Source organism: Hibiscus syriacus, unplaced genomic scaffold (genome assembly GCF_006381635.1).
Source record: "Hibiscus syriacus cultivar Baekdansim isolate YM2019G1 unplaced genomic scaffold, ASM638163v2 tig00110198_pilon, whole genome shotgun sequence".
Taxonomy (NCBI): Eukaryota; Viridiplantae; Streptophyta; class Magnoliopsida; order Malvales; family Malvaceae; genus Hibiscus; species Hibiscus syriacus.
The window spans coordinates 1,687,023-1,713,608 of record NW_024062623.1 but is presented as its reverse complement, the minus strand read 5'-3'; the positions used below and the strand labels follow the sequence as shown (position 1 = coordinate 1,713,608).

At 32.4% G+C, this 26,586-nt stretch overlaps 3 protein-coding genes across 3 annotated transcripts; 1 reads left to right on the top strand and 2 right to left on the bottom strand.

The window, feature by feature from the left end:
- The first annotated feature begins 8,098 nt into the window (after window positions 1–8,098).
- LOC120218617 (cyclin-D3-1-like) lies at window positions 8,099–9,743 on the top strand. Its single transcript, XM_039215551.1, has 4 exons — window positions 8,099–8,678; window positions 8,762–8,963; window positions 9,053–9,183; window positions 9,265–9,743. Exons 1-4 carry the CDS (start codon window positions 8,214–8,216, stop codon window positions 9,526–9,528), a joined length of 1,062 nt encoding a protein of 353 aa, XP_039071482.1. The 5' UTR covers window positions 8,099–8,213; the 3' UTR covers window positions 9,529–9,743.
- A 1,531-nt stretch (window positions 9,744–11,274) lies between these two features.
- Window positions 11,275–12,720, bottom strand: LOC120218421. Its single transcript, XM_039215357.1, has 4 exons — window positions 12,687–12,720; window positions 11,938–12,144; window positions 11,431–11,703; window positions 11,275–11,342 (listed from the first exon to the last, which is right to left on the bottom strand). The coding sequence occupies exons 1-4, from the start codon at window positions 12,718–12,720 to the stop codon at window positions 11,275–11,277; spliced, it is 582 nt and encodes a 193-aa protein (XP_039071288.1).
- Window positions 12,721–15,874: 3,154 nt separating this feature from the next.
- Window positions 15,875–18,098, bottom strand: LOC120218616 (cytochrome P450 81C13-like). Its single transcript, XM_039215550.1, has 3 exons — window positions 17,109–18,098; window positions 16,356–16,994; window positions 15,875–16,206 (listed from the first exon to the last, which is right to left on the bottom strand). Exons 1-2 carry the CDS (start codon window positions 17,982–17,984, stop codon window positions 16,371–16,373), a joined length of 1,500 nt encoding a protein of 499 aa, XP_039071481.1. The 5' UTR covers window positions 17,985–18,098; the 3' UTR covers window positions 15,875–16,206; window positions 16,356–16,370.
- Between the last annotated feature and the right edge of the window lie 8,488 nt (window positions 18,099–26,586).

Genomic DNA, 26,586 nt, shown 5'->3' with positions numbered 1-26,586 from the left:
TCTAGTGTTTGACTTATCAGTTAGTATAGATCGATCATTAAGTCCTCACTAAACTGCTCTAACATACTGAATAGACTCAGTAAAAATGGGAAAAATCGTGATGGATTTTATTTTTGGTATGCTCGTATCCATAAAGAATAATGATTCAACCAGGGTAATCATCGGTCGATTCACCAAATTAGCTCACTTCATTGCGATCAAAAGTACAAATTCAGTAAAGCTCATAGAGTTGTATATTCGAAAAACTGTGAGATTTCATGCATGGTATCCATGTCTCTATTGTTTTTTTTATCAAGATACTCAATTTGTATCTCCATTTTGGAAATCTTTGCAATAAGTTTTAGGCATCCGAGTTCAGTTTGATATTGCTTTTCATCCTTGAACTGATGGACAATTCAAAAGAGTTATTCATGTAAATTGTTTGTAAATTGCATAACTTCTCTGAACCCTTAAAATTTGTTTCCGATAATTATTTTATCTTTATAAACTCTAAAGGATGTGCTTTGAGCCTACATATCGATTTCAAGGGTGGATGAGAGAAATTCTTACCCCAAATTGAGTTCTCCTACAATAATGGTTGTCAATCTTTGATTGAAATGAATCTGTTTGAGGCCTTGTATAATTGGAGGTGTAGAACATCAATGCTGGTCAAAATTGAGTGATAATAAAGTTTTTGGCCTCGTTGTGATATGTGAAACTCAAGAAAGATCAAATTGATCCATGATCGGTTGAAAGCCGTGTTTGATAGACAATAGTTCTTATGCATATATGATATCTTTAAAGACAGAATTGTAAAATTAACAAATGTTGAAGATTGTTTTTACCAATAAAATATTATTTCAGCGACATTCACCTCCATTCCCATTTAAAATTAGACTCTGCACATTACCATGAATTTTCCCTCCCAATTCCCAAGCCTAGGTTGGGTATATATCAAATATCTGGCCCACGAAACAACTATCAAACTTTAAATTGGTAAATCAAATGCCCCTCAATTAACTCACCAGAAGTAGACAAATACAACTTTATGAAAGTCTTCCCAGCAATAGAATCGTAAGATAATTCAGATGATGCATTTTTTCTAACCACACCCAAACTTTCCCCGTCAATTTTGTACAAAGTTATGATATTTCGGCAGCACCAATGAATCTTTGGAGTGCAAGAAGACAACTTTATCTCTCTTCTTTTCACGAAACAAAAGAAAAGAAAACAAAAGCTAGATAGTATATACCACATCATTGTCAAAGCAGATCGTAATGGGGACACAGTTTTGCCCTTTTCTTTTCCAATTTTTTTTCAAACAGCTTCAGGTTTGGTCATCTGCCTTCCGGGTGTAATGGGAATAGCTCTCGAGTTCTGGTTTCCTCCTCTTTGAATGACGATCTGGTTTCTTCTTCCATGCGCACAAATGACCACCTCCTGCATTTTCTCTTGCATGGACTATCCTCGTCTCTTTCCATCTTTTCAAGAGTTATGGTGGTAATGGGATCTGAGTTTCTAGTGAAATGGCTGTTGCGCTTCTGCTTTTGTCTATCGCGTGCTTTGTGGTTTTGCAACCAGTAGAAAATGTTCTTGCCTTGGATCCTTCCGTACTTCCCTCGCAGCGCGATGATTTGTCCAATCTGTCGTGCATTTGGTGTTCGCATCCCTCCTCTATACATCATCTCCGGAATCCCAATCTGCTCTTGGGTTGGATTCCATCACGTGCCTCCTACTTGCATATCCACCTACATGAAATAATGTAAAATATTAAAGGTTTGTGAAGCAATATATAAGAGTGAAGGGTTCATGTACTTAATGTTACCTGAAGAGAATGTGGCTTTGTGGGGTTAGTTTTGGGTGTAATGAAGGTGTTTAGGTGGAAAGAAGGGAGGGTACGGCCATCAGATGAAGGGTTTAAGGGCTTGCACGAACTGAGCAAAATCTCAACGAGCTTATCAACAACGAGTTAAGAAAAAAAAAATTAACGAGCATGAGTCTAACTCTCGCTCGATAAACACCCATACATTATACTAGTATACATAACACGCAAAAGCTGCTCCCCCGCAGCTCATTTTCGCCATTCTCCTTCAATCACGACAAACATTCAAGGGGAAAAGACGAAAATTTCTCCTACATTAACCCCCCCTACGTTCATAGGCATCCATGATTCTGCACCTAATCTTATACTTTTGTTTGGAAATATATGTCCGCCTGACTTTTCACTAACTACTCCATGTATGATTAACATTGGATGGTAAGGGTAAGAGCAAGGGTAGTAGAAAAATGAAACTGGTGGGGTCTTTCAACAAAACAGCAATGGACCAGGTGCTTACAATTTCAAAAAAGTTAGACTGAGCCATTGCAGCTCCCAAATGAAGAAAAAAATTATTGATTTTATATTTTATTTTATGAGACCTCTAAAACAATATATAATATGTTAAAATATTTTATTTTATGAGACCTTTAAAACAATATATAATATATTCAAATCGGTAGAGTGATAATGAAAAACTGGTATTCAAAGTAAACTATGTACATATATTATTAGAAAATTTTAATATCCTAAAATAATTTCATCTTACAAGATTGATAATCTCAAACTAAGCTTCATGCAAGGTTGAATGTTCAATGCCTTTGAAATCATATAATCTCATTTCTTCTCATTTTAACTCTCCTCTCTTTAGAAGTAAATTGACAGAAAAATTTCACTTGAATTTTTTTTCTTCTCAAAAATTTAATTTTTGTTCTGATAATAGAAAAAGATATGGTTAAGTTCAATTTGTTTATTGGAGTGATGTTGCTGTCACTGAACGGTTGTTATTATATCTTGGAGATAGACTCAAAGTAAACTTAGCCGCATGAACTCAAAGTCAAAAAAATAAATAAATAAAAATCTATGTAATTGATGAATCTGGACTAGTGCTCCATGTTTGTTATAAATAAGGACGAAAAAAATGATTGAATTGAACCTCACTTTGTTGACTTGCATCTATGTCCTCTGCTGTTGGTTTTGTATATTATGATTATCTTACTGAAAAGCTTACTAATATTTTCAAAGCACTTTATTGTAGGTTTCAGGTTCGGAACAATGTTATTTACTTTGTGGTTCGTTTTAGTTGGCAGAACGAATACATAATCACAGTTTATTAGTTTGATCGTTTGCATTTTGTTGAGGGATTTTGGGATAATGATTTATTGGGTGAGATAATTTGGTGATGACTAATTCATAATACATCTTAAAAATGAACGTTTGTCCTTCCATGGCTTAATTGAAAGTAGAGCTGTGCACCACTGAAACTTAAATTTATCTTCTTCCTGATGCTAGTACATAGATTGTGGTTACTAATCTAGATGCTTCTTTCTCATCCCTCGTTATCAACTTTGTTTGCTTTTGGTGTTTTAGATTTTCAGTACGCCAATTTAAACGTTTTAGTACACGTTCCTTAACAATTTGGCAAGCGAATGAACTCCGAATTCAAACTAAACCAGCGGGGCAGAGGCGAATTAGGTAACCCTGGTTTGGAACTTGTCTCAAGAACTATTAGTTGGTAAATAACAGAATTCAGACTTCTACCCACTGTTATATAGGTCATATTGAATAGGAATCCAATACTAGAATTTTAGAGGTTCGATAGCCTTCTTACTGTATATGATTGCACAATCACCAAACTTCCTTCAGTGGTTGAAGGCCTGAAACTGAACTTTATGTCAATGAAAGCAATGAGATCATCTCCTAATATAAAATTATATGTTAAAAGTGTCCGGATAATGCATGTGAAAATATTTTTTTCCCAAAATAATGTAGTCAGACGATTATTTCTCCAAGAGGGGTGAATGCTATAGGGTTACATGCATTGTTTGGGATCTCTCGACGTCTTCAACACAAAAATTTCCATGCAAACGTGGATCTCTTGGCGTCTTCCATGCAACTCGTTTAGGGAAAGCTTGAGGGAATACTCGACGTCTTCACCTCTATCGTCTGCATGGGGGCCGGGATGGGAATCTCTGCATGCATGCAGAGATGCTTTGAACGTGTTTAGAAATGTGAAGCAATAATGCCTGGGTGGGATTGCTCGGCGTCTTTAGTTAACAGGGTGCAGCAGTGTCACAACATTCACATGCAGCAGGGGTAGTTTCAGTTTCGCATCAAAACTGAAGACGTCGAAAGATTCCTTGAACGAATGCAACACCCTAAAGACGTCGAGAAATTCCAAACAATACATGTAAACCGGTAGCATTCACCTTATTTTAAGAAATAATAGTCTAAATGCATTATTTTAGGAAATAAACTTTTCCACTTCATTATCTAGGCATTTTTGCAAAGTTATATATCTATCACTGTAAAATATATTTCTTTCTTTTATTGAACTATACCCGAGAAAATCATATGCTGGTGGGAATTGTGAAATAACCCCATGATTTTTCTGTCTTTTACAGATTGATACCCGAGAAATGGTATGGTGGTGGATTTGTAATGTGAAGTTGTTGGGTTATAGTAAGTACTAATGGGGTTGAATCATGATTAGGAGACAAGCATGATGACTAGACTCGGACTACTCTATGGTCTGTGGATTGACATAGCTGGATGAAGATAACCCATGTGGGGCCTTTGCTCATTGCTCCCTCCTTCTGTATAATTTGCTGGAGGAAGAAAATCAAAGATTTTTTTTTCTGGCAGAGCCGTAAATTATGTGATACTCAGCCTGGCATTTCGGTACGGTTTGAGCCTAATAATGCGTTGGTCTTAAAGTGCATGCTAGTGCATTTGGGGTACCCTTTTGTGTTTGATTTGAGTTGGTGTGGGCTTGTCAGACTTTGACCTTGCCACCGGAAATTTGTATCTCGAAAAAAAAATCTTTTAGAATCATGGTTCGGTTTTGATTTAATCATGTATGTCTTAAAAATTCTCCGATGATATTTTTTTAATTATGGATTTAATATTTATTATGCGTAAAAAAAATCTTTATTTTTTAAATAGGAATTATTTAAAAATACATATAATAATAATAATGTAAGTAGGATTATACGTTTTATTTGAATTAATTTAATTATATATGGTATTTGATATGAATTTGGTTTAGTTTTGTAATAGGCAAATTAAAATTAAACGTAATATAATTATTTTCTTTTTATTTTCATTTTAATTTGATTGATATAATTGTTTTTATAATATTTTAGAAGTTGAGAATTGTAATATACTGATTGGCCTTCTATTAGAAATGGACACTTAGAGAAAATTTAAGTATTATACAAAAGTTTATTCTAACTTTTTGTATATATAAAAACAAAATTATTAACTTCTAGTGGGAATGAAACAATTAGGTTTAATAAAGCTTTTAATCCTTGTACACTTCAAAAATTTAAAATTTAACCCCTCTACTTTAAATCACATGAATTTTAATTATTTTTTTGGTAAATTTAAATATGAGTTATTAATTTGACTTCAAATTTTATAGCATACTTTATAATATTAAAATGCCATGTATTTGGATTTAATAAAATTCTATCAACACTACTGTAATTCTCACATGTATACAAGGGATTAAATTTAAAAAAAATGGAAAGAAAATCTTAAAAATACAAAAGAGAAGGAGATGGGGTATAATCAAACCGAATAATTGTCATTTACTTTTTTTTAATAGTATGAGATAATTAAAATGTAGTATTTGTTTAGAATTTTTTTGATCAGACAATGTACATACAACATGCAAAATAGATGCTCAAACTCAAGATTTTTAGGGAGAATAATACTCACTTTAACTACTAAGATCACTTAATGGTTCAATTATATGGTTTGTTAATTTTTTTGAATATTCTTTAATTTGATTAATCACATGTTAACTTTAGTTTGATATGAACAATCGTAATTTTTAAATTTACAAATTATTCAAATATTAATATTCAAATCAACTCTACTTAAAGTGATGAAGATTTGGTAACGAGATGGCCATGAGTTGAATCTTACCCAAAAATTAAAATCCGTACTTGATTTAACTCAAATTTATAAGAGTTTCATCCGATTTTAAACTCGGCTCAATTTTTTATATCAAAACTCTATCTAACCTGATCTAATATATGTATATATACACACACGCACGCACGCACACACTATTTTTTTTATTAGGTATACCAGCCACTTGGCCAGTTTTGATACGTAGGCTTGTGTTAGGGGTGAGCTGGAGACCAACACAAAGCTCCACAATTATCTTCCACAAAGCAGTCATCTCTGTCTTACCTTCTTCACCGACTTCCACCCATTTTTACATTTCTCTCAATACCTTCATTTCTTGGGGTTCGAGCCCCTGGAAAATGAAAGGAAGTCGTAGTAGTAAAACAAAAGCAAAACAAAGAAAGCAACGTATCGTGGTGGGAAAACAAAGAAAAGAAAACCTACATATTCATCTCCATATTCATCACCACCACCAATCGATCCCCCACATGAAAATTTAAGCCATGGGAGTTGATAAAAAGTATGGGACTTTATCAGATAAAAAGCTAAAATTGATTCAGAAGCAAAGTATCAAAGTATCATTCATGCCCCAATATGTGTTTGAATTTCTTACTGTTGAAGAAGCAGAAAGAAAAAGAACACTAATATAAGGTTGTACTAGATTGGAGTCCATACTCCATAAGCATGCAGATGCAGATGCAGATGCCTTTGGGGGGAGAGATTTTTTTACCAATTTGTACCAAAAAGATGGGGTGAATTCATGATTAATGTGGCCATAAAGCGGTTAAAATTTTTGGGAAAACAGAAGGTGACACCTCTGTGGTTGCTTTAGATTTTGTGTGTTTGGGTTTTCTCCATGACATTATGAAAAAGGAACGATTAATTTACTTGCAAAGATGGAACATGTGTGCTTTATTTTTTTATATAAATATAATAAAACAGTGTTGAAGCCCTTATATTAAAATCTTATACGAAAGTAAGGACCATAAGTATCTCCATCACTCGATGAAATATAATAAACAGATGATCGAAGTCTTTGGATTTTCGATAGAAATATAGAATTGTCGGCAGAGTAGATGTGTATAGGCTATAATATTTCAAGCATAAAACTGTGGCTCCATGGTTAATGATGCAACAATGATTTATTCTATTCTTTTCTTATATAAAATTAATATCTCATTTAATATTATTTATTGCTGTAAATTAATAATTCACTTGTTTTTTGTGATAAAAAATTTGTTTCTCTCCGGTTGTCAGTTTTTACGAACTTTCCCTCTGCAAACACAAAACAGTTTGGCAGCCTTTTCTCAGACCTACCATTAATCACATTCTTCTATCTACCCCACGTATATTATAATTAAAGGTAAACTATGTATTTAGTTACCTAATTATTTCTATAATTTTATTTTAATAATTCAATTATTTTTTTAAAAAAACTATACTCAAAGTTATATTTTAGTTTTATTTTGACCACAAATTATTAAAAAATAGAACTATTGATTTGGTAATTGTTTTAATGATATTGTGACATTATCTTATGGGGTAACACATCAATACCACTGTTAATTTTTTGATGACGTATGATCAAAATAAAACTAAAACATAACTTTATGTATACATTATAAATTAAAATAATTGGATAACTAAACTAGAACCACAAGAACCCTACAATTAAATAAATTCATTGAATGATTTTAATGGACCTGGTGGAAAAGTGAATGTTGTTATCTCTTGAAATTATTGGTTCGAACAACTACGTCAATAGAGTGTATATGCATTATTAATAATTAAAAAATTTAAAAAAAATACTATCTTATAATTGCATACTAAAAAAAATCTATAATTTTTTTTAAGAATTTGAAAAAAAGAAATGAATCCAGGATTAAATAAGCAAAATGTCCATACTTATTGAGAGTTTCAAAACATAAAATGAATCCAGCTCATAATCTGATAATCTGAATCTACGAATGAAAGGAAGGGGAAGGTGGGGTCCAGAGATTTGAAGACAAAGAATGTCACGTGTCCAGTAAATGCGTTGCATGGGCCATGATTCAGCTATGTTGCTCCATAGACACGACACTTTCCCTTCTTATAAAACAAAACTTTTCTTCTCCTCCAAGTACTAAATCCCCATTGCTTGATGCAGCACCCATACAACTGAGCCAACTCACCCAACAAACACACATCCTTCGATCATTGCTCGCAAGAGAGATGCCTCAAGGCCTCTCTTTGTAATGGAAACAAAGATCTGAACAAATTTTGGGGTTTTTGGTGGAACAGAATGGCTTTGAATCATCATGACTCTTCCTTTATTTTCGATGCTCTTTATTGTCCGGAAGAGAATTGGGATGTTGAAGAAGAACAAAAGCGTTGTTTCGATAATGGGATTGTTAATAAATCTAACCCTTTTCCAGTTTTGTTAGAGCATGACTTGTTCTGGGAAGACGATGAACTTTCCTCTTTACTTTCGAAGGAGGAGCTGAATCAACTCTTCGATAGCGTTCAAGCCGATGGGAATCTAGCTAAGGCTCGCCGGGAAGCTGTGGAATGGGTATTGAAAGTTAATGCTCACTATTCCTTCTCTACTCTCACCGCCGTTCTTGCAGTAAATTATCTCGATAGATTCTTGTTTAGCTTCCGGTTCCAAAGCGAGAAGCCATGGACGACTCAACTAGCTGCCGTTGCTTGTCTCTCTCTTGCAGCCAAAGTTGAGGAAACGCAAGTACCTCTGCTACTGGATTTACAAGTAAATCTATTTGTTACAAAACTTTTCTGTAGTTTAATTCATCCGTCACTCGGTTTGGCTTATCAATGTGCTGATCTGTTCAGGTGGAGGAGACCAGATATGTGTTCGAGGCCAAAACTATACAAAGAATGGAGATTTTGGTACTCTCTTCCCTTCAATGGAAGATGAACCCTGTAACACCACTTTCATTTCTCGATTACATAACAAGGAGGCGTGGATTAAAGGACTATCTTTGTTGGGAATTTCTCAGGAGATGCGACCACATTCTGCTCTCTGTCATTTCAGGTTCATTAGTACCCTTTATTAAAGTGGATTCACTCTGTAATCTATATGTAATTTAATATTTATTAATTATTTGTTAAAATCATCGGCAGATTCTAGGTTTTTGTGCTACCTTCCTTCTGTAATGGCCACTGCTACAATGCTGCACGTTCTGGATAGTGTAGAGCCTAGTCTTAGAGTAGAATACCAAAACCAGCTATCAAGCATCATGGGAATTGATAAGGTATTGTTTATCACTAACTTTTTCTTTTCCGATGTTTAATCCGCAGTTTTATCTTAAATCTGGATTCAAGTATTGAACCAGGACAAGGTAAATGAATGCTGTGAGTTGATCATGGAATCGGCAACAACAAGAGTCGAAGGCAACGAATCGAAGAAGCGCAGGTTTAGCTCCGTCCCGGGAAGCCCGAACGGTGTGATCGACGTCTCATTTAGTTCCAACAGCTCGAACGATTCGTGGGCATTGGCATCATCATCATTATCCTCTGTGTCTTCCTCACCTGAGCCTGTGTCGAAGAAGAGCAGAACTCAGCAAGACCAGCTTCTGGAAATGCTAAGAACTCACTGAGTTTCCATCGTCAATTTCGGGCTATAAATAGTGTAATATGTAATAATATTACTATGGACGGTAAATTGCTTGCCATCTCTGCACTTTCCAAGCAAACACAGTAATATCATTGGTGTGGGAATCAGGAATTGGAGATGGTTTGCATTTTATCCGGAAGAAATCAAGTGGAAGAAACAAGTATGAAAAATGCAGAGTCCATGCATGCATTGATGCTTAAGACATTTTTGTTCTACGAACATAAATGTTAATTTCAGTGTAAAAGATTATTATTTCCTTGTTCTTAGACATTATTGAAATGCATAGAAAGGGGAATGAAAAAGAAGAGCGGGAGTAATGAAAGTGGATATAAGAAGAAGAAGAATTTGTGTTTGCATGTGAGGGAAGAAACATGTTGTCAGCCACTGGCGGTGACTAAATTTGGTGGGGTTTTGACCTCGTTTGAAGAGCCACAGTGTATTAAAATACTATTCACGTCCCATTACGGTCAAATTTTATTATTATAAAATTTAAAAAATAAATTTTAATGTTTTTTATAAAAAAAATAAAATTTAAGTTAAATTATGGTTAAAATTAATTATATATTTGAATAAATTCAAGAATAAAATTGAAAGATTTAAAAGTTTGGTGACTAATTTAGAATAAGAGTCATAATTTAAGAATGAAATTAGAACGTTCAGAAGTTTAAAGACTAATCTAAAATGAGTATCATAGTTTAACGACAAAATTAGAATATTAAAAAATTTAAAGATCCATTTTAGAATATAGATCATACTTTGTAATTAACTCTTTCTTTTATTAAATGTGTAATCACATATACATAAGTTTTTTTTTTTTGATAAATTCATTTTTATTATCCAAGAGCAGAAATCTGCTCAAAAGAACAGAGTACTTACAAGAGTATCCAGGAATTACAATCAAAGTTACAGTAAAACAACTGCAATAAGCAATACCCCATTTATTACAAAGTGTGATATTGATACTATCAATCCTATTGATGCTTCTACCCCGTAATTTGATTGAAATGGTATCTTTAATGTAGTTGAACATAGCTTCAAAAGATCTTGAGCAACCTGTAAATAACCTTTTGTTCCTCTCTTCCCATATAGTATAGGTAAAAGATGTCCAAGCAAGCTTCAAGATAGTAACTAGTAGAGATAGCACATGCCCAAGATATGTGTTCTTCCCAAGAGCATGGTCTTATTCTAATGCCATTTAGGTGCAAAATCGCATCCCACAGTGAGCTAGACAAAGGACAATGGAGAAATAAGTGAACCCTAGATTTCAAAGAGACATTGCAAAGCACACATGTATTATCAATTTCAAATCACATTCCAAGCAATCTATCTTTAGTTGGAAGTCTATTTAACAAAGCCATCAGAGTAATAATGCTAAATTTTGGGATATGGAGTGGGAACCATATTAACTTGTGCCATTTTATTTTTTCCTCCCTGTGTCTGATTTGAAGCCAAATATCTTTTATAGTAGCAGCTCCCATGGACAGAATAGTCGAAGTTTGATGCCTCATTTTAAGCAAGCTTCGGAAGCTCCAGCTCATATTAAGACCAATTTCCATGTCCCAGAAATCAGAATTTTTAATGATATAACTATTAATCCAGGCTATCCATAAAGAACCTTCACCCGCAAGCACATTCCGAATTAAATGCATCGTACGAGCTTTGTTCCATGATTTTATATCTTTAAGTCCTAAACCCCCTTCTGATTTAAGAATACATAGTTTTTTCCAGCTCACTCTAGCTCCCAAAGCTGCCTTGTCCGAACCTTTCCAAAAGAAACGTGAACATAGCTGCTTAATTCTGTTTAGAACAGATTGGGGTAGGATTAACTACCTACACCATAAATTAGTGATGCTTAACAGAACAGTTTTTATAAGCTCTAATCTACCAGCGTAGCTCAAGTGTCTTCGTGACCATTGATGAAGATGTTCCATGATATTATCAATAAGAGCAATACAGTCCTTGTTCGAGAGTTTCCTAGTAACTAGAGGAACTCCCGGGTATCTAACAGGTAGATAACCTTGATTGAACCCTGTAATTCGCTTGATTTCATCAATTTGCCTAGGTGATATTCCAGCAGTGTAGAATTTACATTTCTGCGCATTGATTTTAAGGCCAGAAATGGCATAAAAGTGTTCAAAAACATTAATAATTCCCACATCTGATTCAACATTCGCCTTACAAAAAATAAGCAGGTCATCAACAAAAGTGAGGTGTGTTAAATCATTTTTTTTGCATCTAGGATGAAAGCCAAAAATACCTCGAAGAGCAGCCTTGTTCAGGATTTGTGATAAGACGTTCATTGACAGAACGAACAGTAAAGGTGAGATTGGATCACCTTGTCGTAAGCCTTTGGCTCCTTTGAAATATCCTATGAGACTTCCATTGAACTAACAAGCTCCAGTGAAACAAGCTTCTACCCACTTGATGAAAGTAGTAGGAAGACCAATAGCTTTAAGAACAACCAATACAAATCCCCAATGCAGAGAGTCAAAAGCCTTGTGGATGTCAATTTTCAATGAGCACCTAGGAGAGATAGATTTCCTACCATATCCTTTAACAAGCTCCTGAGCCAGAAGAGTGTTATCAACAATGTTCCTTCCTTTTACAAAAGCAGATTGATTGAGAGAGATGATATACAGAAGTTAATCTGACTTAATTTTCACAAATTTCTATCACAATTATTAATATAACATCATTTTAGGATTATATATCGTAAATATAAAATAGTTATATTAATCTAGTATAAAAATAAATTGATGTTTATTTTTTTTTAAATGTGCACATTGGGTCAGAATGAAAAATCAAACTGCATAATTAAACTAGAATTAAAATTTATGTATATAATTTTACAAATTAAAATTTATATATTATATTACATATTAAATCAAAATTTATATATCACATCACATATTCAATCAAAATTCATATACAAAATTAATATTTATTCCTAATTTTTACAAATTATAAATATCCGGTCTATTGAGTCATCTCTAATTGTAGCGTCGGATGGTTGAAGTGATTGGCATAGTGTGACGTTTAGGAACTCTCCCGCACACTTCCTGCATAAAATTTCAATTGCCAAATCTGAAAGCTGAGGAAGATAAGGTCTCCAACCCTTAAAATTTATACATAATCCCTTACGGTGACGAATATACTTGTGTGAGAGTGAGTACATGTTCACCTTAAAATCTATAAGTAAAATGATATTTAGAGTTTTTATACTTTTTAAAAGAATTAATGTAGTCCTCGAATTATTTTTACACTCAATATAGTCCTCCAACTAAAAAAAACAAATCCAGTGTGGCCCTTTTACGCCGCTGACGTGATAATTCAAGATGTTGACGTGGTGGAAAACGTTGGTCAAAGAGTCACATTGAATTTGTATTTTTTTGAGTTTGAGGGTTATATTGAGTGTAAAAGTAATTTGAGGGTTACATTGAGGTTTTTTTAAAGTATAAGGACCTCATATACTTTTGTATCAAATCTATTTCCCCCCGGATAATTATCTATTTTATTGATGATATTAACTCTAAAATTTCATTTATATTTACTCCATATAAAAAATTATGTTGTTAATCTATATGTCTATTATCCTTCAAAAATATTTCTGTCTGCCACTTATCTCTTATTTGTAACCTTGGAGAAAAATGAGTAAACAAGCAGAGCATTTACTTCATATAAAAATATATTTTGGTTTAAGAATTTCGCACCACCTAAAGTCATTGATTTTATTAGTCAACAATATCCTCTTTATTAATAAATGGTCATACTTTAAAGTGGTTGAAGATGCAGGAAAGGCAGCAGCAAGCAATACCCCTTTAAACTAAAGGAGATTCTTGGCTTGGCATTTTTCTCCAACTTGTTATCCCATCAAAATCCATTCATAATAAATGAAGACCCCCAAATTGATTAAAACTACCTTTTTCTTTTTCCTTTTTTTCTTAAAAGATAACCTTAATAGACGGGAACAATATTATTTTAATAATTTTAAATTATCACATATTTTTTATATTTTTTCTTTTTAACTTTTTTTATTGGTAATCTATTTTGGTCCTAAGAATTTTGTAAGTTCATATTCTCCTAAAATTTTAAAAGTACATCTCTTAACATAAAATCATACGTCGGACTATACATATTTCCAATTATAGATTAAAATGGAATAACGAGAGTGTCAAATATAATTAGTAAAAAGTCAAAATCAAATTATTAAATTATCAATTTAATGGTTTTGATTTAATTTATTTAATGCCAAAACTGTTATTTTTTTTATAAAAAAAGATATTTATACAAGGAGGGGATCGAGATTTGTTTACTTAATTTCAATGATGATAGGGTTTTAAAAAATATTTAATTCTAAGTTACTTTTTTATTGAATCATCTAATTATAAAAAGTTATAAAATGGTAAAAAAAATTAAAAATATAATAAATTAGGAAGACAACATCTTTTGATTTGGTTCCGTTGTATCTTTGTTGATCCTTTGATCTTTGCTTTTGGAAGAAGATGGTGGAGAAATACTAATATAGTATTTCAATTAAAAAAAAGGAAAAAGAGATTTAAAAAGAAAAGAAAAGAAAAGAAGACAACGATAATATATTATTTTTTAACTGTATACGATGATTATAAGTTAGTATCTGTTTAAAAAAATTAGTTATTGTCAACATACATATATTTACATACGTAATTGCTTGAATTCAAAATCTAAAAATACAACTACTTAAACCAAAAACTTTAAAAAAAATAAAACAACTCTCAACTACTAAGATCAATTGATAACTTTAGGAAGGAATAAACTTGGTATTCTCATCATTTATACTTATTTTTTTCATCTTTGTTTGTTAAGTACGAGTGTTCAAACTCTAAACCCTAGACTCTAGTTAAAGAAATAATTCCAAATATAACTTATATTGAATTTTTTTCCCCACAACATCATCTCAGCCATTTTCCCCGTATTTCATCGTTGAACATTAATGAGTTTAATTTAAAAATCTTAAGAAATTGACTCATCACTCTCCTAAATCTGTCGATCGCCTGCATCGAAGATTATACAGTCATTTCCTGGGCCATGCATATTAGTTGTTGTAAGTCCCACCCATTTAATTATCCCTTTCTATTTTCTTCCAAACCATTAATTTGCTCATGCAATTATAACATAATATGTGACATTGGGATGATGTTATTCAACAACGCCGGATAAGACGTAATGATATAATTATTTTCTAACATTTATATAATTTATTATTATATTTTTAATTTTTTATTAAAATATTTTAATATCTTAACGTTTTACTTTTTATTCAAATTTCATAAGTTGAAAGAAAAACAAATGATAATAGACACAAGTTAATGAAATGACACATATCATGTCAATAATTAAATAAATATCAAAATAACACATCATCAATATGTATTGATAATTAATTAACGGTTTTCTTCTAATAGAAGTTGTTTTAATAAAAAAAATAAAACGTCGGGAAATAATTTTGTTATTATACCAAACTGTAAATATGCAGCCACCCATCTCTAATGGGTTTGGCAATTATAGTCTAGTCTAGGCATGGCTTGGCTCTCTGTTTTTTTACCCTTTTCGTGTTTCATTGCTGCAAAGTCAAATAATTCACCATATATGTCGAATTATAATGAAACCATCACTTAAAATGCAGGAATTAATCAGCATGTTAAGAAGTGAGGAAAAAATCAAAAGAAAAGCCAATGGGTTCTACATTATTGGAGGTACAGTGGTCATACTGATAGCTTCTTTACCTGCAAAACTCAAGTTGATTTTCTACCCTAGTTGGTCGAGAATCTCATTTCCGGTAATGTTTTATTATTAATAGTAGATTTTTTGGGGTATATTACCGGGAATGTCATTACCTCCCTTTTCTTATTTATTGTTGGATTACCGGAGTTTTGGACTAAAATACTCTTAATTTTTTTCAAAAATATCCTTCTTTTGTCATCGAATAATAAAAATTCTACGAATGTTAAATTATAAATTTATCCTTAAACTATTTTAGATTTACAAAAAAAATCTATAATTAAAATTTTATATGAAATTCAGGGGTTAAAATAAAACTTTACACTTTCGTTAAATCTTTTTATATTTTTAATTTTGTAAAAAAATATAAATTTTATGAATTTAAAATTTTTAAAAAATATATATAAATATTTTTCAACTTGTTAAAAAACAAATATATAATAAAGATAATTTTGTCAAATATACATTATAATAATCTTTTATTCCTTTAACCAAATACGGTAATCTTACATTCCTACTAAACCAACCAAACACAAAATACAACATTTCCAATAATTCTATTCCCTGATAATTTTACATTCACACTGATAATCTTATATTTCCACTGATGATATTACATTACATAAATCAAACACACCCTAAAAGTTACGGTAAGCAAATACAGTTTTTCCTGATTGTCCACTTCATTACAAAAAGCTGTCGTTTTCTGTCTCTGCTTTGAACATTATCTTGGAGATGTCGCCTAGAGGTTGATGCCATTTCTGGGACGTACAATAACTTTATGATACAAGCATCAATCCAAGTATCAAAATGAAATTATCAGAACGGTTTAAGGCTAATGTGGAATCACGCCACCAATATATTGGGAGTAAAAACTCGAGCCTAATTTTATCTATAATTCAAAGTTTCTTCGTACCAGATATGTTAAAATAAATTATTTATAGAAAATACAAAGAAAATATCGATGTTTCAAAGATTTTAAGGGAAATGCCCCAGCTGTCCTCTTGATGCATCCATGTTTCTGATGTAAATTTATTTTCAGCAAAAAGATTGGCTTCAAATGGAAGGTTAAAACTGGGAGAGCAGTTTAACCAAATCAGGCCGTGGACGGCACAAAGCCTCCAATGGCTTAGCCTTGGAGATAGTTAGTCCTTTGCCTGGGGTCATATCAACCTTGCCCGATCCTACCTTTTCCCATTCAAAGCACTGTATAGCTGCACCAAGTGCCAATAAAACTAACCTTAAACCCATGGTATTGCCTGGACAAGCTCTCTTTCCAAGTCCAAATGGAAGATATTTCAATCCTTTTTTGTCATCCAAAGTTCCCTCGTCAAATCTTTCAGGCTTGAACTCGGTTGGGTCCTCCCATAGACCAGGATCCCTATGGATGGCCCAAGAATGGACCAACAGCAGTGTGCCTTTAGGTATCTCGTATCCGTCAACCACGCAATCTTCAGATGAGCAATGAGGCAGCAACATTGGTGCCGGGGGATATAGCCGGAGTGTCTCGTTTACGATGCAACGAAGATAAGGAAGCTTCGAAAGATCCGAGTCATTCAGCAGGCGGTCGTGTCCGACTTGGCCATCGATCTCGGTTCTAGCCTTATGCAAAGCCTCGGGATGATTCAAAAGGAGTGACATTGCCCATTCCATTGTAACCGCAGTTGTTTCAGTTCCTGCAATGAACATCATCTGATACAGATGTTGTATGCCAATGACAAAATTAGATAATGGTTTCAAACGCGACCAAATTTATAAAAAAAAAGTTCAGTGTAAAACCATTAACACAAGCAAGTTATTACTTACCAAAATCATGCCCTTGATGATTTCATCGGAGCAGAAGTTAGGGTCTTCCTCTTGAAGAGACAGAAGCTTTTCAATCAACGAAGAATTCTTCTTAGTTTTCTTTAATCTAATTCCGTCTACTAAATTCTGAATGTATTCATCTCTGATCCTATGCAATTTTTTCAAATTCTTTTCAATCCCCAGGAAACCAATCCATCTCAAAACTGGGAAGAAATCACATATGTTGGTTCCCAAGCTTGGAAAAAATATATCCTTAAATTCCCTGAAGAACTTCTTCTCGGCCTCCGTGTCCCTAGGATCCTCGACACCACGCTTTCCGGCCACCATCTGCGACATGACATTCGTTGTCAAGAGACAAAACAGGTACTTCATGTCCAGCTTCTGCGTGTCGTTTCGTGCCGACACTTCAAACAAGCGACGAACAAAGTTGGCAACTTCATCTTCGCGTGTGGAAGAAAACTTTTTAACACTGTTTGAGGAGAAAATTTCGACTACGCTGAGACGGCGAAGGTTCCGCCAAAGAGGACTGTAAGGAGCCCATACGAAAGTAGTGTAGTTATAGGTTAAAAGATCCCCAGCCATAGTCCGAGGCCGGTTTGCAAATATATCGCTATTTGTCAAGCATTCTTCAACAACAGAAGGAGAAGAAAGAACAAGGACATTCCTACAACCGATTCTGAGATATAAAACAGGGCCATATTTGGATAATAACGTGGCCATTGATTGGTAAAGTGGGTTTTTGATGAGGTGAAGGTGGCCAATAATTGGCAGAGGAAAGGGACTCGGAGGCAAATTTTGCGTTTTGTTGCGAGGCAAAAGCTTGATTGTGAGAAGAATGAAGATGATGATTCCAAGGTACTGGTACAGGTTTTCCATGGAAACAAACAGAAAATCATATGAAGAACGTTTAGATTACAGACACTGCAGAAACGCTGACCGAGGCCCTGAAAATTTATAGCTTCAAATTGTTGCATTGAATGTATTGGACAAACGAAGTATGCAAATTTTTACTGGAACTCTCATTCACCAAGGTTGATGCTTATGGGTTATGATCATATGTATTTATGTTCAGCCATGGTGCAAACTCATAGCTCCATCAAGTACTCTAGCCTTTATTGTGTCCTCTTATCAATATCTAAGCTTTCTATACCACACATTTTTTCTTCACCTCTGATGATGAAGTCAATGACTTTCTTTTCACAAATTTAATGATTTCAATTGTTTGTGAGTGTTTGTGGATTGAGTTTAATTTAATTGGTTTTGTTGTTTAAAGGCATAAGAATATAAATCTCAAGTATATAATATCTTTTAATTTATAAAGATGAAAAGATTTAAATTATTTAAACACCATATAAAAAAATCTTTTTCAAGTGCTTGGTCATCATTTGCAGCAATTATTGTAAATAAAACATGATGTTGGATACAATTTTATCAAAAATAAAAATAATTAAGTGATCAAAATAAAAATATAATTATAGATGATGCTAAATAGGTATCTTACCTTATATTATAATATACGATTTTTGAAAGAATAACAAATATAATTTTTTTGACGGTAAGGATAAAAATGTATTTGAAAATAATTTAAAAGTTTGTGTTGATTTTAAATATTATTGATGATAACATTTGAATTATAATGGTTATAGATGGTTCACTCCTTTTAATTTAAATGAAGAGTCACAACTGGTGGTCATGGAGGTGTTGCTATATACAATCAACGTAGTCTGGTCTAAAAGATCTGAAGAGCGTGTGAGATAACTCGAGAAGAAAAACTCCCTTCTCACTCTTGATTGAAGGGTTTTATAGTAATATTAGCGTTAGTCTTAAGCTTAGAATCACGATTTCTATTAAATTTTGATTGAAGTCTCCTCTTATTCTTAAGACTTTGGTTATCGGAAGAATCTGCTATAATGTTTGAAAAGATATAACGAATCTCATTGTAATGGTTAATTTGATATTTTATGGAGTTTGATAAACAATGAATGATGGGGGAAAATGAAGATTTGATCTTGGAGATTTTCTTAGGTTCGTCTGATTGGTAAAGGGGGTTTGGATTGATTGTGTTTCGTTATGGAGATGTTTGGGATAGCTTTTTGGAGCGTGGGTCTTTCTATTCGTGACATGTGTTGTCCCATTGATTTTCAGGTTTTAGTTCGAAGTTTTGGTGCTTCTCCGCAGGAGGTTTGTGCTAAGTTGTTTTGTTGCTCTTCACTTTGTGGTCTTTTCCGTTGGTTCCCATCTCTGTTTGTAGCTGTGTGTATAGCAACAGTTTAGATGTGTTTTTGTAGTAGCATGTGTCTCAGGCAGTGTTTGCTTTCTCAGGAGCTTCTTGTTCGTTCCACCTCATGTTTCACTCCTTTTCCTCCAAATAGGTTTAGGGAGGTTTTTTTAATGAAGTTCATGGGGTGGTTGTACCTTGTATATTTATTAATACAAAGTATTCATCTTTAAAAAAAATAAAGGATGGTAGAAAAAAAAAGTGAAGATTTAATACACGGAGATTAAAGAGTTAAGGATGGATAGATAAGGGGCGATGGTTTGGATTTTTTTTTAATAATTTAGTGGTGATTATAAAGTAATATTTGCTTAGATTTTTTTAATTTTTTTTTTGACATTTTACATATTATACAGACACATTTACTTGAACCTAAGACTTCTAAGGAAAACAACATTATTTTTTACAACTAGGTCACTTGATGAGTTCATTTAATTCATACAAAAATAAAATGTGAAAAATAAAGGTAGTATGGGTTCATTTAATTAGATAGAAATTGAATTTATTAAGTGACTTTAATAGTTAAAAGGAGTGTTATTTCAATTTGAAGTCTTAAATTTGAACAATTGTATTTGTATGGTGTATGTACGTTATCAATGATTAAGAAAGATTATGAACATATATCACCTTATAATCACTCTAAATCATTTAAAATTTTCTAATTAGATAGAAATTATAGATAAGATAGTGAGAAGAATCAAAAATAATTTCAATTTCTTAAGGTTTCTTAGGCCAATTTTTGATTTATTGACCACTCTTTTATTATCCTCTTATTGGGTTTTGACCAAACCCGTGTTCTGGGGGAGTTGTGTTGTACGACGAATTAGGATGTAGTTAAAAAACAATAGATATAAGCATAATCTAAAATATTATAAAAGAACATATCGTTATAAAACCTAAAATATTATAAACTCATAAAATGTTATGTCGTCACTTTCCTCTTCTTCAAGTTGGCTTTTCACAGTAACTGCAACGTCTCTGTCCAAGACAGAATGATGCGAAAACAAACTCCACTCGCCATAGTATTAAATAGGTTCATGGTTGATTGGACCATTTAGCCAATTGCCTCGCTGTATAAGTTGCCATTTGAGACCGTTCGGTTTCCTCCAGAGGTCTGATACGCGGTGTTCTCTTTTACATTATCGGCATTAATTGGTCTTTGACAATTAAATGGTTTTTATTTATTTATTTTATCTAAATTCACATATATTTATTAATGAAATAAATACCTAACAGTAGACCAAAACATAGAGAAAATTTAACACAAGGCACCTTAATTCAAGGATAAAAAATAATAAAAATAAATATAATCTAAAATGTCACAAAAATATCACACTTTAGGTCGAACGTAACTTAAAATATTACTTTCTTAATAACATTTTTAATTGCAACTTAAAATATTAAAATGTCACAAAAATATAACACTTTAGGTCGTACGTAACTTAAAATATTATTTTCTTAATAACATTTTTAATTGTAACTTAAAATGTTTTGAAAAATATAACATTTTTTATTATCAACCGAAAATGTTACGAAGAAAGTAACATTTTAGGTTGCACTTAACCGAAAATTTTATATTTTTTTGTAACAATTTAGGTTGCGTTTATTTCTACCATATTTTAGGCACATCTTAACCCGTCACACAATAAAAATTTCTAATATTTTTTTAAAATAAATTTATCTAAAAAAAGTTTAACATTATTATTATTATTTTGCAAATAAGCTCTTTAATTTTTTGGGTGATTTTGGTTGGTCTATCGACAATTAATAATTTTACTGACGTCAAGGGGATAATGACTACATTATTTTGTAAATTCGCTCCTTGGTACAATAAATATCTTTTTATCAAAATAATTGATTATAAATAATATCTGTTCAAAATTTATTTAATAATTGAAACATATACATGTCATATAGACATCATTACATTAATCTGAAATCACGAAGAAAATTAATATATTTTTATTATTGAGGTGGCTAATGAGTTTGATATGCTAAACATGTTAACATTGATAAATCTCAAATAGATTATGGGAAACAAGTTGAGGTAGTCCTTTTAATTAATGATGGATGGAACTGTTGTAGCTTAGGCGATCGGTCAAAGTTTGGACACCTGTTTGGGTCTTCTTGATTGTGATACGAAATGATGGTAATGCTCACATACAACATCCCTCTAAACCCCCGTTTAAGCAAAAAACAAATTAAAAAGAAGACACTTACAAACCGTGTTTATTAGTTTTCATAATAAAATGTGCATTGCTTTCAGCAGACATGAAGAAGCTGGCTTTAAAAATTATGTTATATATCTGTAAAGTTGTAGGATTTGCTGAAATGATTGCTGCAATTGGGGAATCTCAAAAGCTTCCCCCCTCTGATTCTCATCTTATTATCTCTGCGTCCGTACTTGCTTTCAGTGAATATAGGATAAAACAGTTCAAAATGAATTCAATTTCTGGCTCACGTGTAGAACTCATCTAGCTATTCTGCAATTTAATTGACGCTGCAGTGCATTCATGATACAATGAACTATACTAGGAACTATAAAACAATCAGACGATGACAATTTCAATGGGATAAGAATTTCAATGGGATTACAGAGATTATTCTCTGATGCCACCAAACCTATAAACCCTAAAAAGTATAACCTACTAAAAAGCAACGTCACGGTCTCTGTATTATGAAGTCATGAAAAGGACAATTTATTGTGTAAAAATGGAATCTAAGCAACGGAAATAGTCAAATAATTCCGGACCAAGTTTTTATCCATTACTTGATATATTTCATTCACACATACCAAGATATGGATGATAATTCATAAAGTTCTCAAATTGCAGAAAAACTTTGAAAACACCCATGATGCAATCGCAATTCATGCTGATGATGAGGATCCCAATCCCCGCACAAGAACACTAAAAAAAAACTAGCAGAACCTTAAAGAAACAGCAAAGAGTTATCACAATAAGCATTCAACGGTTGTGTAATGGATCTGAGGAGTGTGGAACTTTCCTCTTGCTCGAAAAGAACACATCAAAGGAATGTCCCAAACGTCGATGCTGTTGATTCTTCTTCTTCCCACGTTCCTGTTCTTTAACGCCAGGCGAATGACTGATGCCAACGAGCGTCGACTCTCCCGTTTGATCTCCAAAGACTAACAGAGAGAGCAACAACATTATTACCATTAGTTTCTGCAACATCCGTACTTGCAGATACGTTTGGAAGTGCATGCTTTTGCACCCGAAGAGAAAATTTTGGCTTTTCTTCTTGGTGGGGAACGAAGAAACAAAGAGATGTTCCACTTACTTAGACCTCAATGAATCAATGAAAAAGTTTACATATAAATGAGTCCAGAAAGGAGAAAAGCTAAGTGGTTTTGCTTTTAAAACGTAAGAAAGAGGAGAAGCAAAGAAAGGTACTATAGAATATATATATTTTGGCTCTTGTCCTCTAACTTTATCTGGGTTATATTCGTCTGTTTCATCTCAGAGTTCAGATGGCTCAAAAAAGCCTTTGAGTGCCTGAAATCTGAACTGGATTGAACTCATTACCGCCATTAGACTAGTCAGGTTACTTTTCCCAAGCTCGTTTCAATATTTCATGTCCAAGCAAAGCAAGAGCCAAAGATTATATATACAAATTATCTGTCATCCGTATGACACATATTTGCTTAAAGTGCAGGTTAATGGTCTCTGACATGTGCAAACTCAAACAACTAACTAGGGCAGCAAATTAGTCGAGTCAGATTTGAAGTTATATGAAATTCAATCAACACTTAATTCAAATATACTCTCTTCAAATTTTTAACGAGTTAAAAGTGAACTACTTAATATTAGACTCAAAAAACTCCTAAGTAATTTTGAAAATTAATATAAGATTTTAATGTATTTAAGTTCATGTTTGAGCTCGGCTTCAAGCTTCACGCGAGCTAAATCTAAGAATATTTTGAGTTCAAGTTTTTTTTTTTTGAGTTTAACTCGAGCTTAAGTTTTTATTTTAAGTTCGAGTTGAACTTAATAATTTTAAGCTCGCGAACGTTTTATCCATTTAAATTTAACTTTAAACTTTTCAAATCGAATTGAACCATACAATAATTAAACAATTACATTCATGCAGCTAACACTTCTTCCCAAATCCCAATACGTACCAGTTTTCAAAGTGTGTGGAAAGCTATACTTGTTTAAGAAGTATTAACATGGCAGATATAGACCTAACTTGCTCCATTAGTTCCTTAACAGGTAGATTGATTTTGATAAGATCACAGAGTTTTGTTTGAAAAACTTGGCCAAAGTTTTCGCGGCAATAGATGGCCACTCTAAATTCACAACATTGATATACTCAACCGACAAGTATATGAAAAATGAACTCTCCCACCGGAGATGGATTTTGGGAGGTGAAGGAAAGTCGTTATTCTTAAAAATTTAAAGTTATTATATATTTTAAATAAATATATATATTTTTTGTTAAAGTTTTACTCAAATTTAAAGTGACATAATTTAATTAGAAAATTAATAAACCTAGTTTGATTAAAAATAAATAATTTTATTAAAGTAATTTTTTACTTTATTTAATTTCCTCTGTAATCAAGTATTTATCCCTATAAATAGATACTGGTAAATGTTAGATATCAATTTTTTTCTTTTCCCAATATCTTATTGTATTGTTATTAGTGAAATTATATTCTTCTACCCGTGAATTTTCTCAAAAAGGATTTTTAACGTAAATCTTATCATTATTTGTTTTTCTTTTCGATTGTGTTTATTTATTTGTCGAAAATCGTTTTAATATTATAACACTACTTAAAAGCTATTTTCTCTCTTGTAATTTTATAAATCCAATCCCACATAAAAATTTAAAAATTTGCCCCTTAATATAAAATTTTATATATGTCCCTATCTTCTATAACCGCATCATCCCAATTATATAATTATAACAGTAGAAAGGATAATACCAAGGAACTAAACTATGAACATCATTTCTTTAGTTTTGGAGATGGAGATTTGAATTTGAATTTGAATTTCATTTAGTACATGTTTCAGTCATATTAATTTTAAATTAATGTCAAATAGTTTAAATTTTTTCAGTTAAAATTTAGATATGTTTTGATGGTTCCGAGTGTTCTGATATATTTAGATTAATATCAATATATAACGGCGTGGCGTGTCAGTTGATACATAATTTTATTATTTTAATCTATTCTTTTTAATTATCAAGTTCAAAAACATATGAAACTGTAAAACAAAAATTAAAAATATGAAATATTTGTTATATAAAATGTTTTTAGATAAATAAATAAATATAACCAATTAAAATATTTTTAGATAATAAAAATATAACCACATTACACATGGTGAAATTTGAAACTGCCACGTGTTAATATTCCAAGCTCTCCACATATGATTGTTTTTTAAAGTGCCGGTGTATCTTACTACAGTGCATATATAATAGTCAACAGATATAGAGTTAATTGAATCATATATCCTCAAAATATGACGCTCATTCTAAATTAGTTCCGAAACTTTTTTACATTCTAATTTCATCCCAAGTTTTACGTATATGCTAATCACATCTCTTGTTAAGAAAATCGTTAGACCAAATTATATTATAATATGTTTGAAGGAAAAAACAAAATTTAGGTTAAATTATGGTTGAAACTAATTGCATATTTGGATAAATTTGGGGATGAAATTGAAATATTCAAAAGTTTGGGGACAAATTTAGAAAGAGAGTAATAGTTTAGGGGTGAAATTAGAATGTTCAAAAGTTTAAGGACTAATGTAGAATGAGAGCCATAGTTTAAGAATGAAATTAGAATATTCAAAAGTTTAAGAATCAATTTAAAATAAAGATTATAGTTTGGGTACATATGAAGCAATTAACTCATAGATATATTAATTTGTTAGGATTAAAGTTTTAAAAAAAGACAATTAAAAGAAGAGTAAAATACAGGATTGATCACTTATTTTTTTTATTTATACACTTTTGTTCACCAAATTCAAAAATTTACATTAGGGTCACTTTTCATTTCATATGATCACTAGCATCAAATCTCAAAGAAACCCTGCAGGTCCACAAATACCTGTAGGATAAAGTTCAGTCCAAGGGGACAAGTTGACATCAATGACTTGTTCGAACTCGGGACGTTGCATATTATGGCCAACATGTAATGTTTCTTCTCCATCAAGCTGAGTCGTAGATTGCGGTAGTAAGATATTTTCAGCAACAGACTGACATTCATCTCTGCAAATACTGAATTGAAGATCAAATTAAGCAAAACTAACCATCTTATGATAATTAAAATCTGAACATGTTTTCGCCATCAGCACCATTGAGGAAGAAGAAGACCATTTGAATCCAAAAAGTTCAAGATCTGAACTTGTGGATCTTTTTTGGGTATCCAATCTGAAGTACTTTCTGTAACGAAACCACTTACATCTGCAGCCTCTGGGGCTCCAAAACTAGTGTATTTTTCCTGTAAAACTTGCTGTACGAATCATTATAAATTTCAGAATAACTCATGCATCGTTTGCTAAAGAATTACTCATACATATATACTCACCTTGTGCAATCGCACTTGTTTCAGTGTTTCCTCTAAGATCTGCTCGTGGAACTCAGCCTGACTCAATGTTGTGATTCTTGTAGGTTCACCTTCGAAGATGCTGCAATAAGTTTCATGTTTAGTTTAAGTATTGATTCCATCAAATAGGTGCCATAATCGAAGAGTATACCGTAGTCTTTTCAGCATATCTGCAACCGGGACTTGCATTCAACAATCTCCTGTTGCAATTCCTAAACATATTTTTAATTGAAAGAAGATGACTGCTTAATATAAAGACAACGAAACTCAAAGCTAAACATTGCCAAACACCTCGAGTTTGGAATCGCTGCTCACTGTGCTGCTTTATAGCACCACAAAGGGCAAGAACGTTAAACATGGAGATACAATGAGAAAACCAGAGGTAGCCAAAGGAATCTGAATTACCAGGCAGCTTCATCTCTTAGCTTCCCAACTGTCTTTACTAGCAACTGAAAATATGTATATATATATATAAACACATCGATCTTAAGCAAATTCCGAAGACTGGGATTTAAATGTTTGTAGGTGGAATGTGTTCTTTACCTCTTGATTACGCAGTCTGAACCAGCCGGTGCAAGGTAAAAAGCCAACGAGGCCATGTCAATGAAGCAGAAACGAACACCATACAAATA

What these genes read in the sequence shown, in the direction of transcription:
- LOC120218617 (XM_039215551.1), top strand. Translation starts at nt 8,214, where the DNA reads ATGGCTTTGAATCATCATGACTCTTCCTTTATTTTCGATGCTCTTTAT. An exon ending in TCTGCTCTCTGTCATTTCAG is followed by an intron (nt 8,964 to 9,052) that starts GTTCATTAGTAC and finishes AATCATCGGCAG; the next exon opens with ATTCTAGGTTTTTGTGCTAC. An exon ending in GCATCATGGGAATTGATAAG is followed by an intron (nt 9,184 to 9,264) that starts GTATTGTTTATC and finishes GTATTGAACCAG; the next exon opens with GACAAGGTAAATGAATGCTG.
- LOC120218616 (XM_039215550.1), bottom strand. Translation starts at nt 17,984, where the DNA reads ATGGAAAACCTGTACCAGTACCTTGGAATCATCATCTTCATTCTTCTC. An exon ending in TCATCAAGGGCATGATTTTG is followed by an intron (nt 16,995 to 17,108) that starts GTAAGTAATAAC and finishes CATCTGTATCAG; the next exon opens with ATGATGTTCATTGCAGGAAC.
- LOC120218421 (XM_039215357.1), bottom strand. Translation starts at nt 12,720, where the DNA reads ATGTACTCACTCTCACACAAGTATATTCGTCACC. An exon ending in ACACAAGTATATTCGTCACC is followed by an intron (nt 12,145 to 12,686) that starts GTAAGGGATTAT and finishes CTTTTGTAAAAG; the next exon opens with GAAGGAACATTGTTGATAAC. An exon ending in AAGACACTTGAGCTACGCTG is followed by an intron (nt 11,343 to 11,430) that starts GTAGATTAGAGC and finishes TGTTCTAAACAG; the next exon opens with AATTAAGCAGCTATGTTCAC.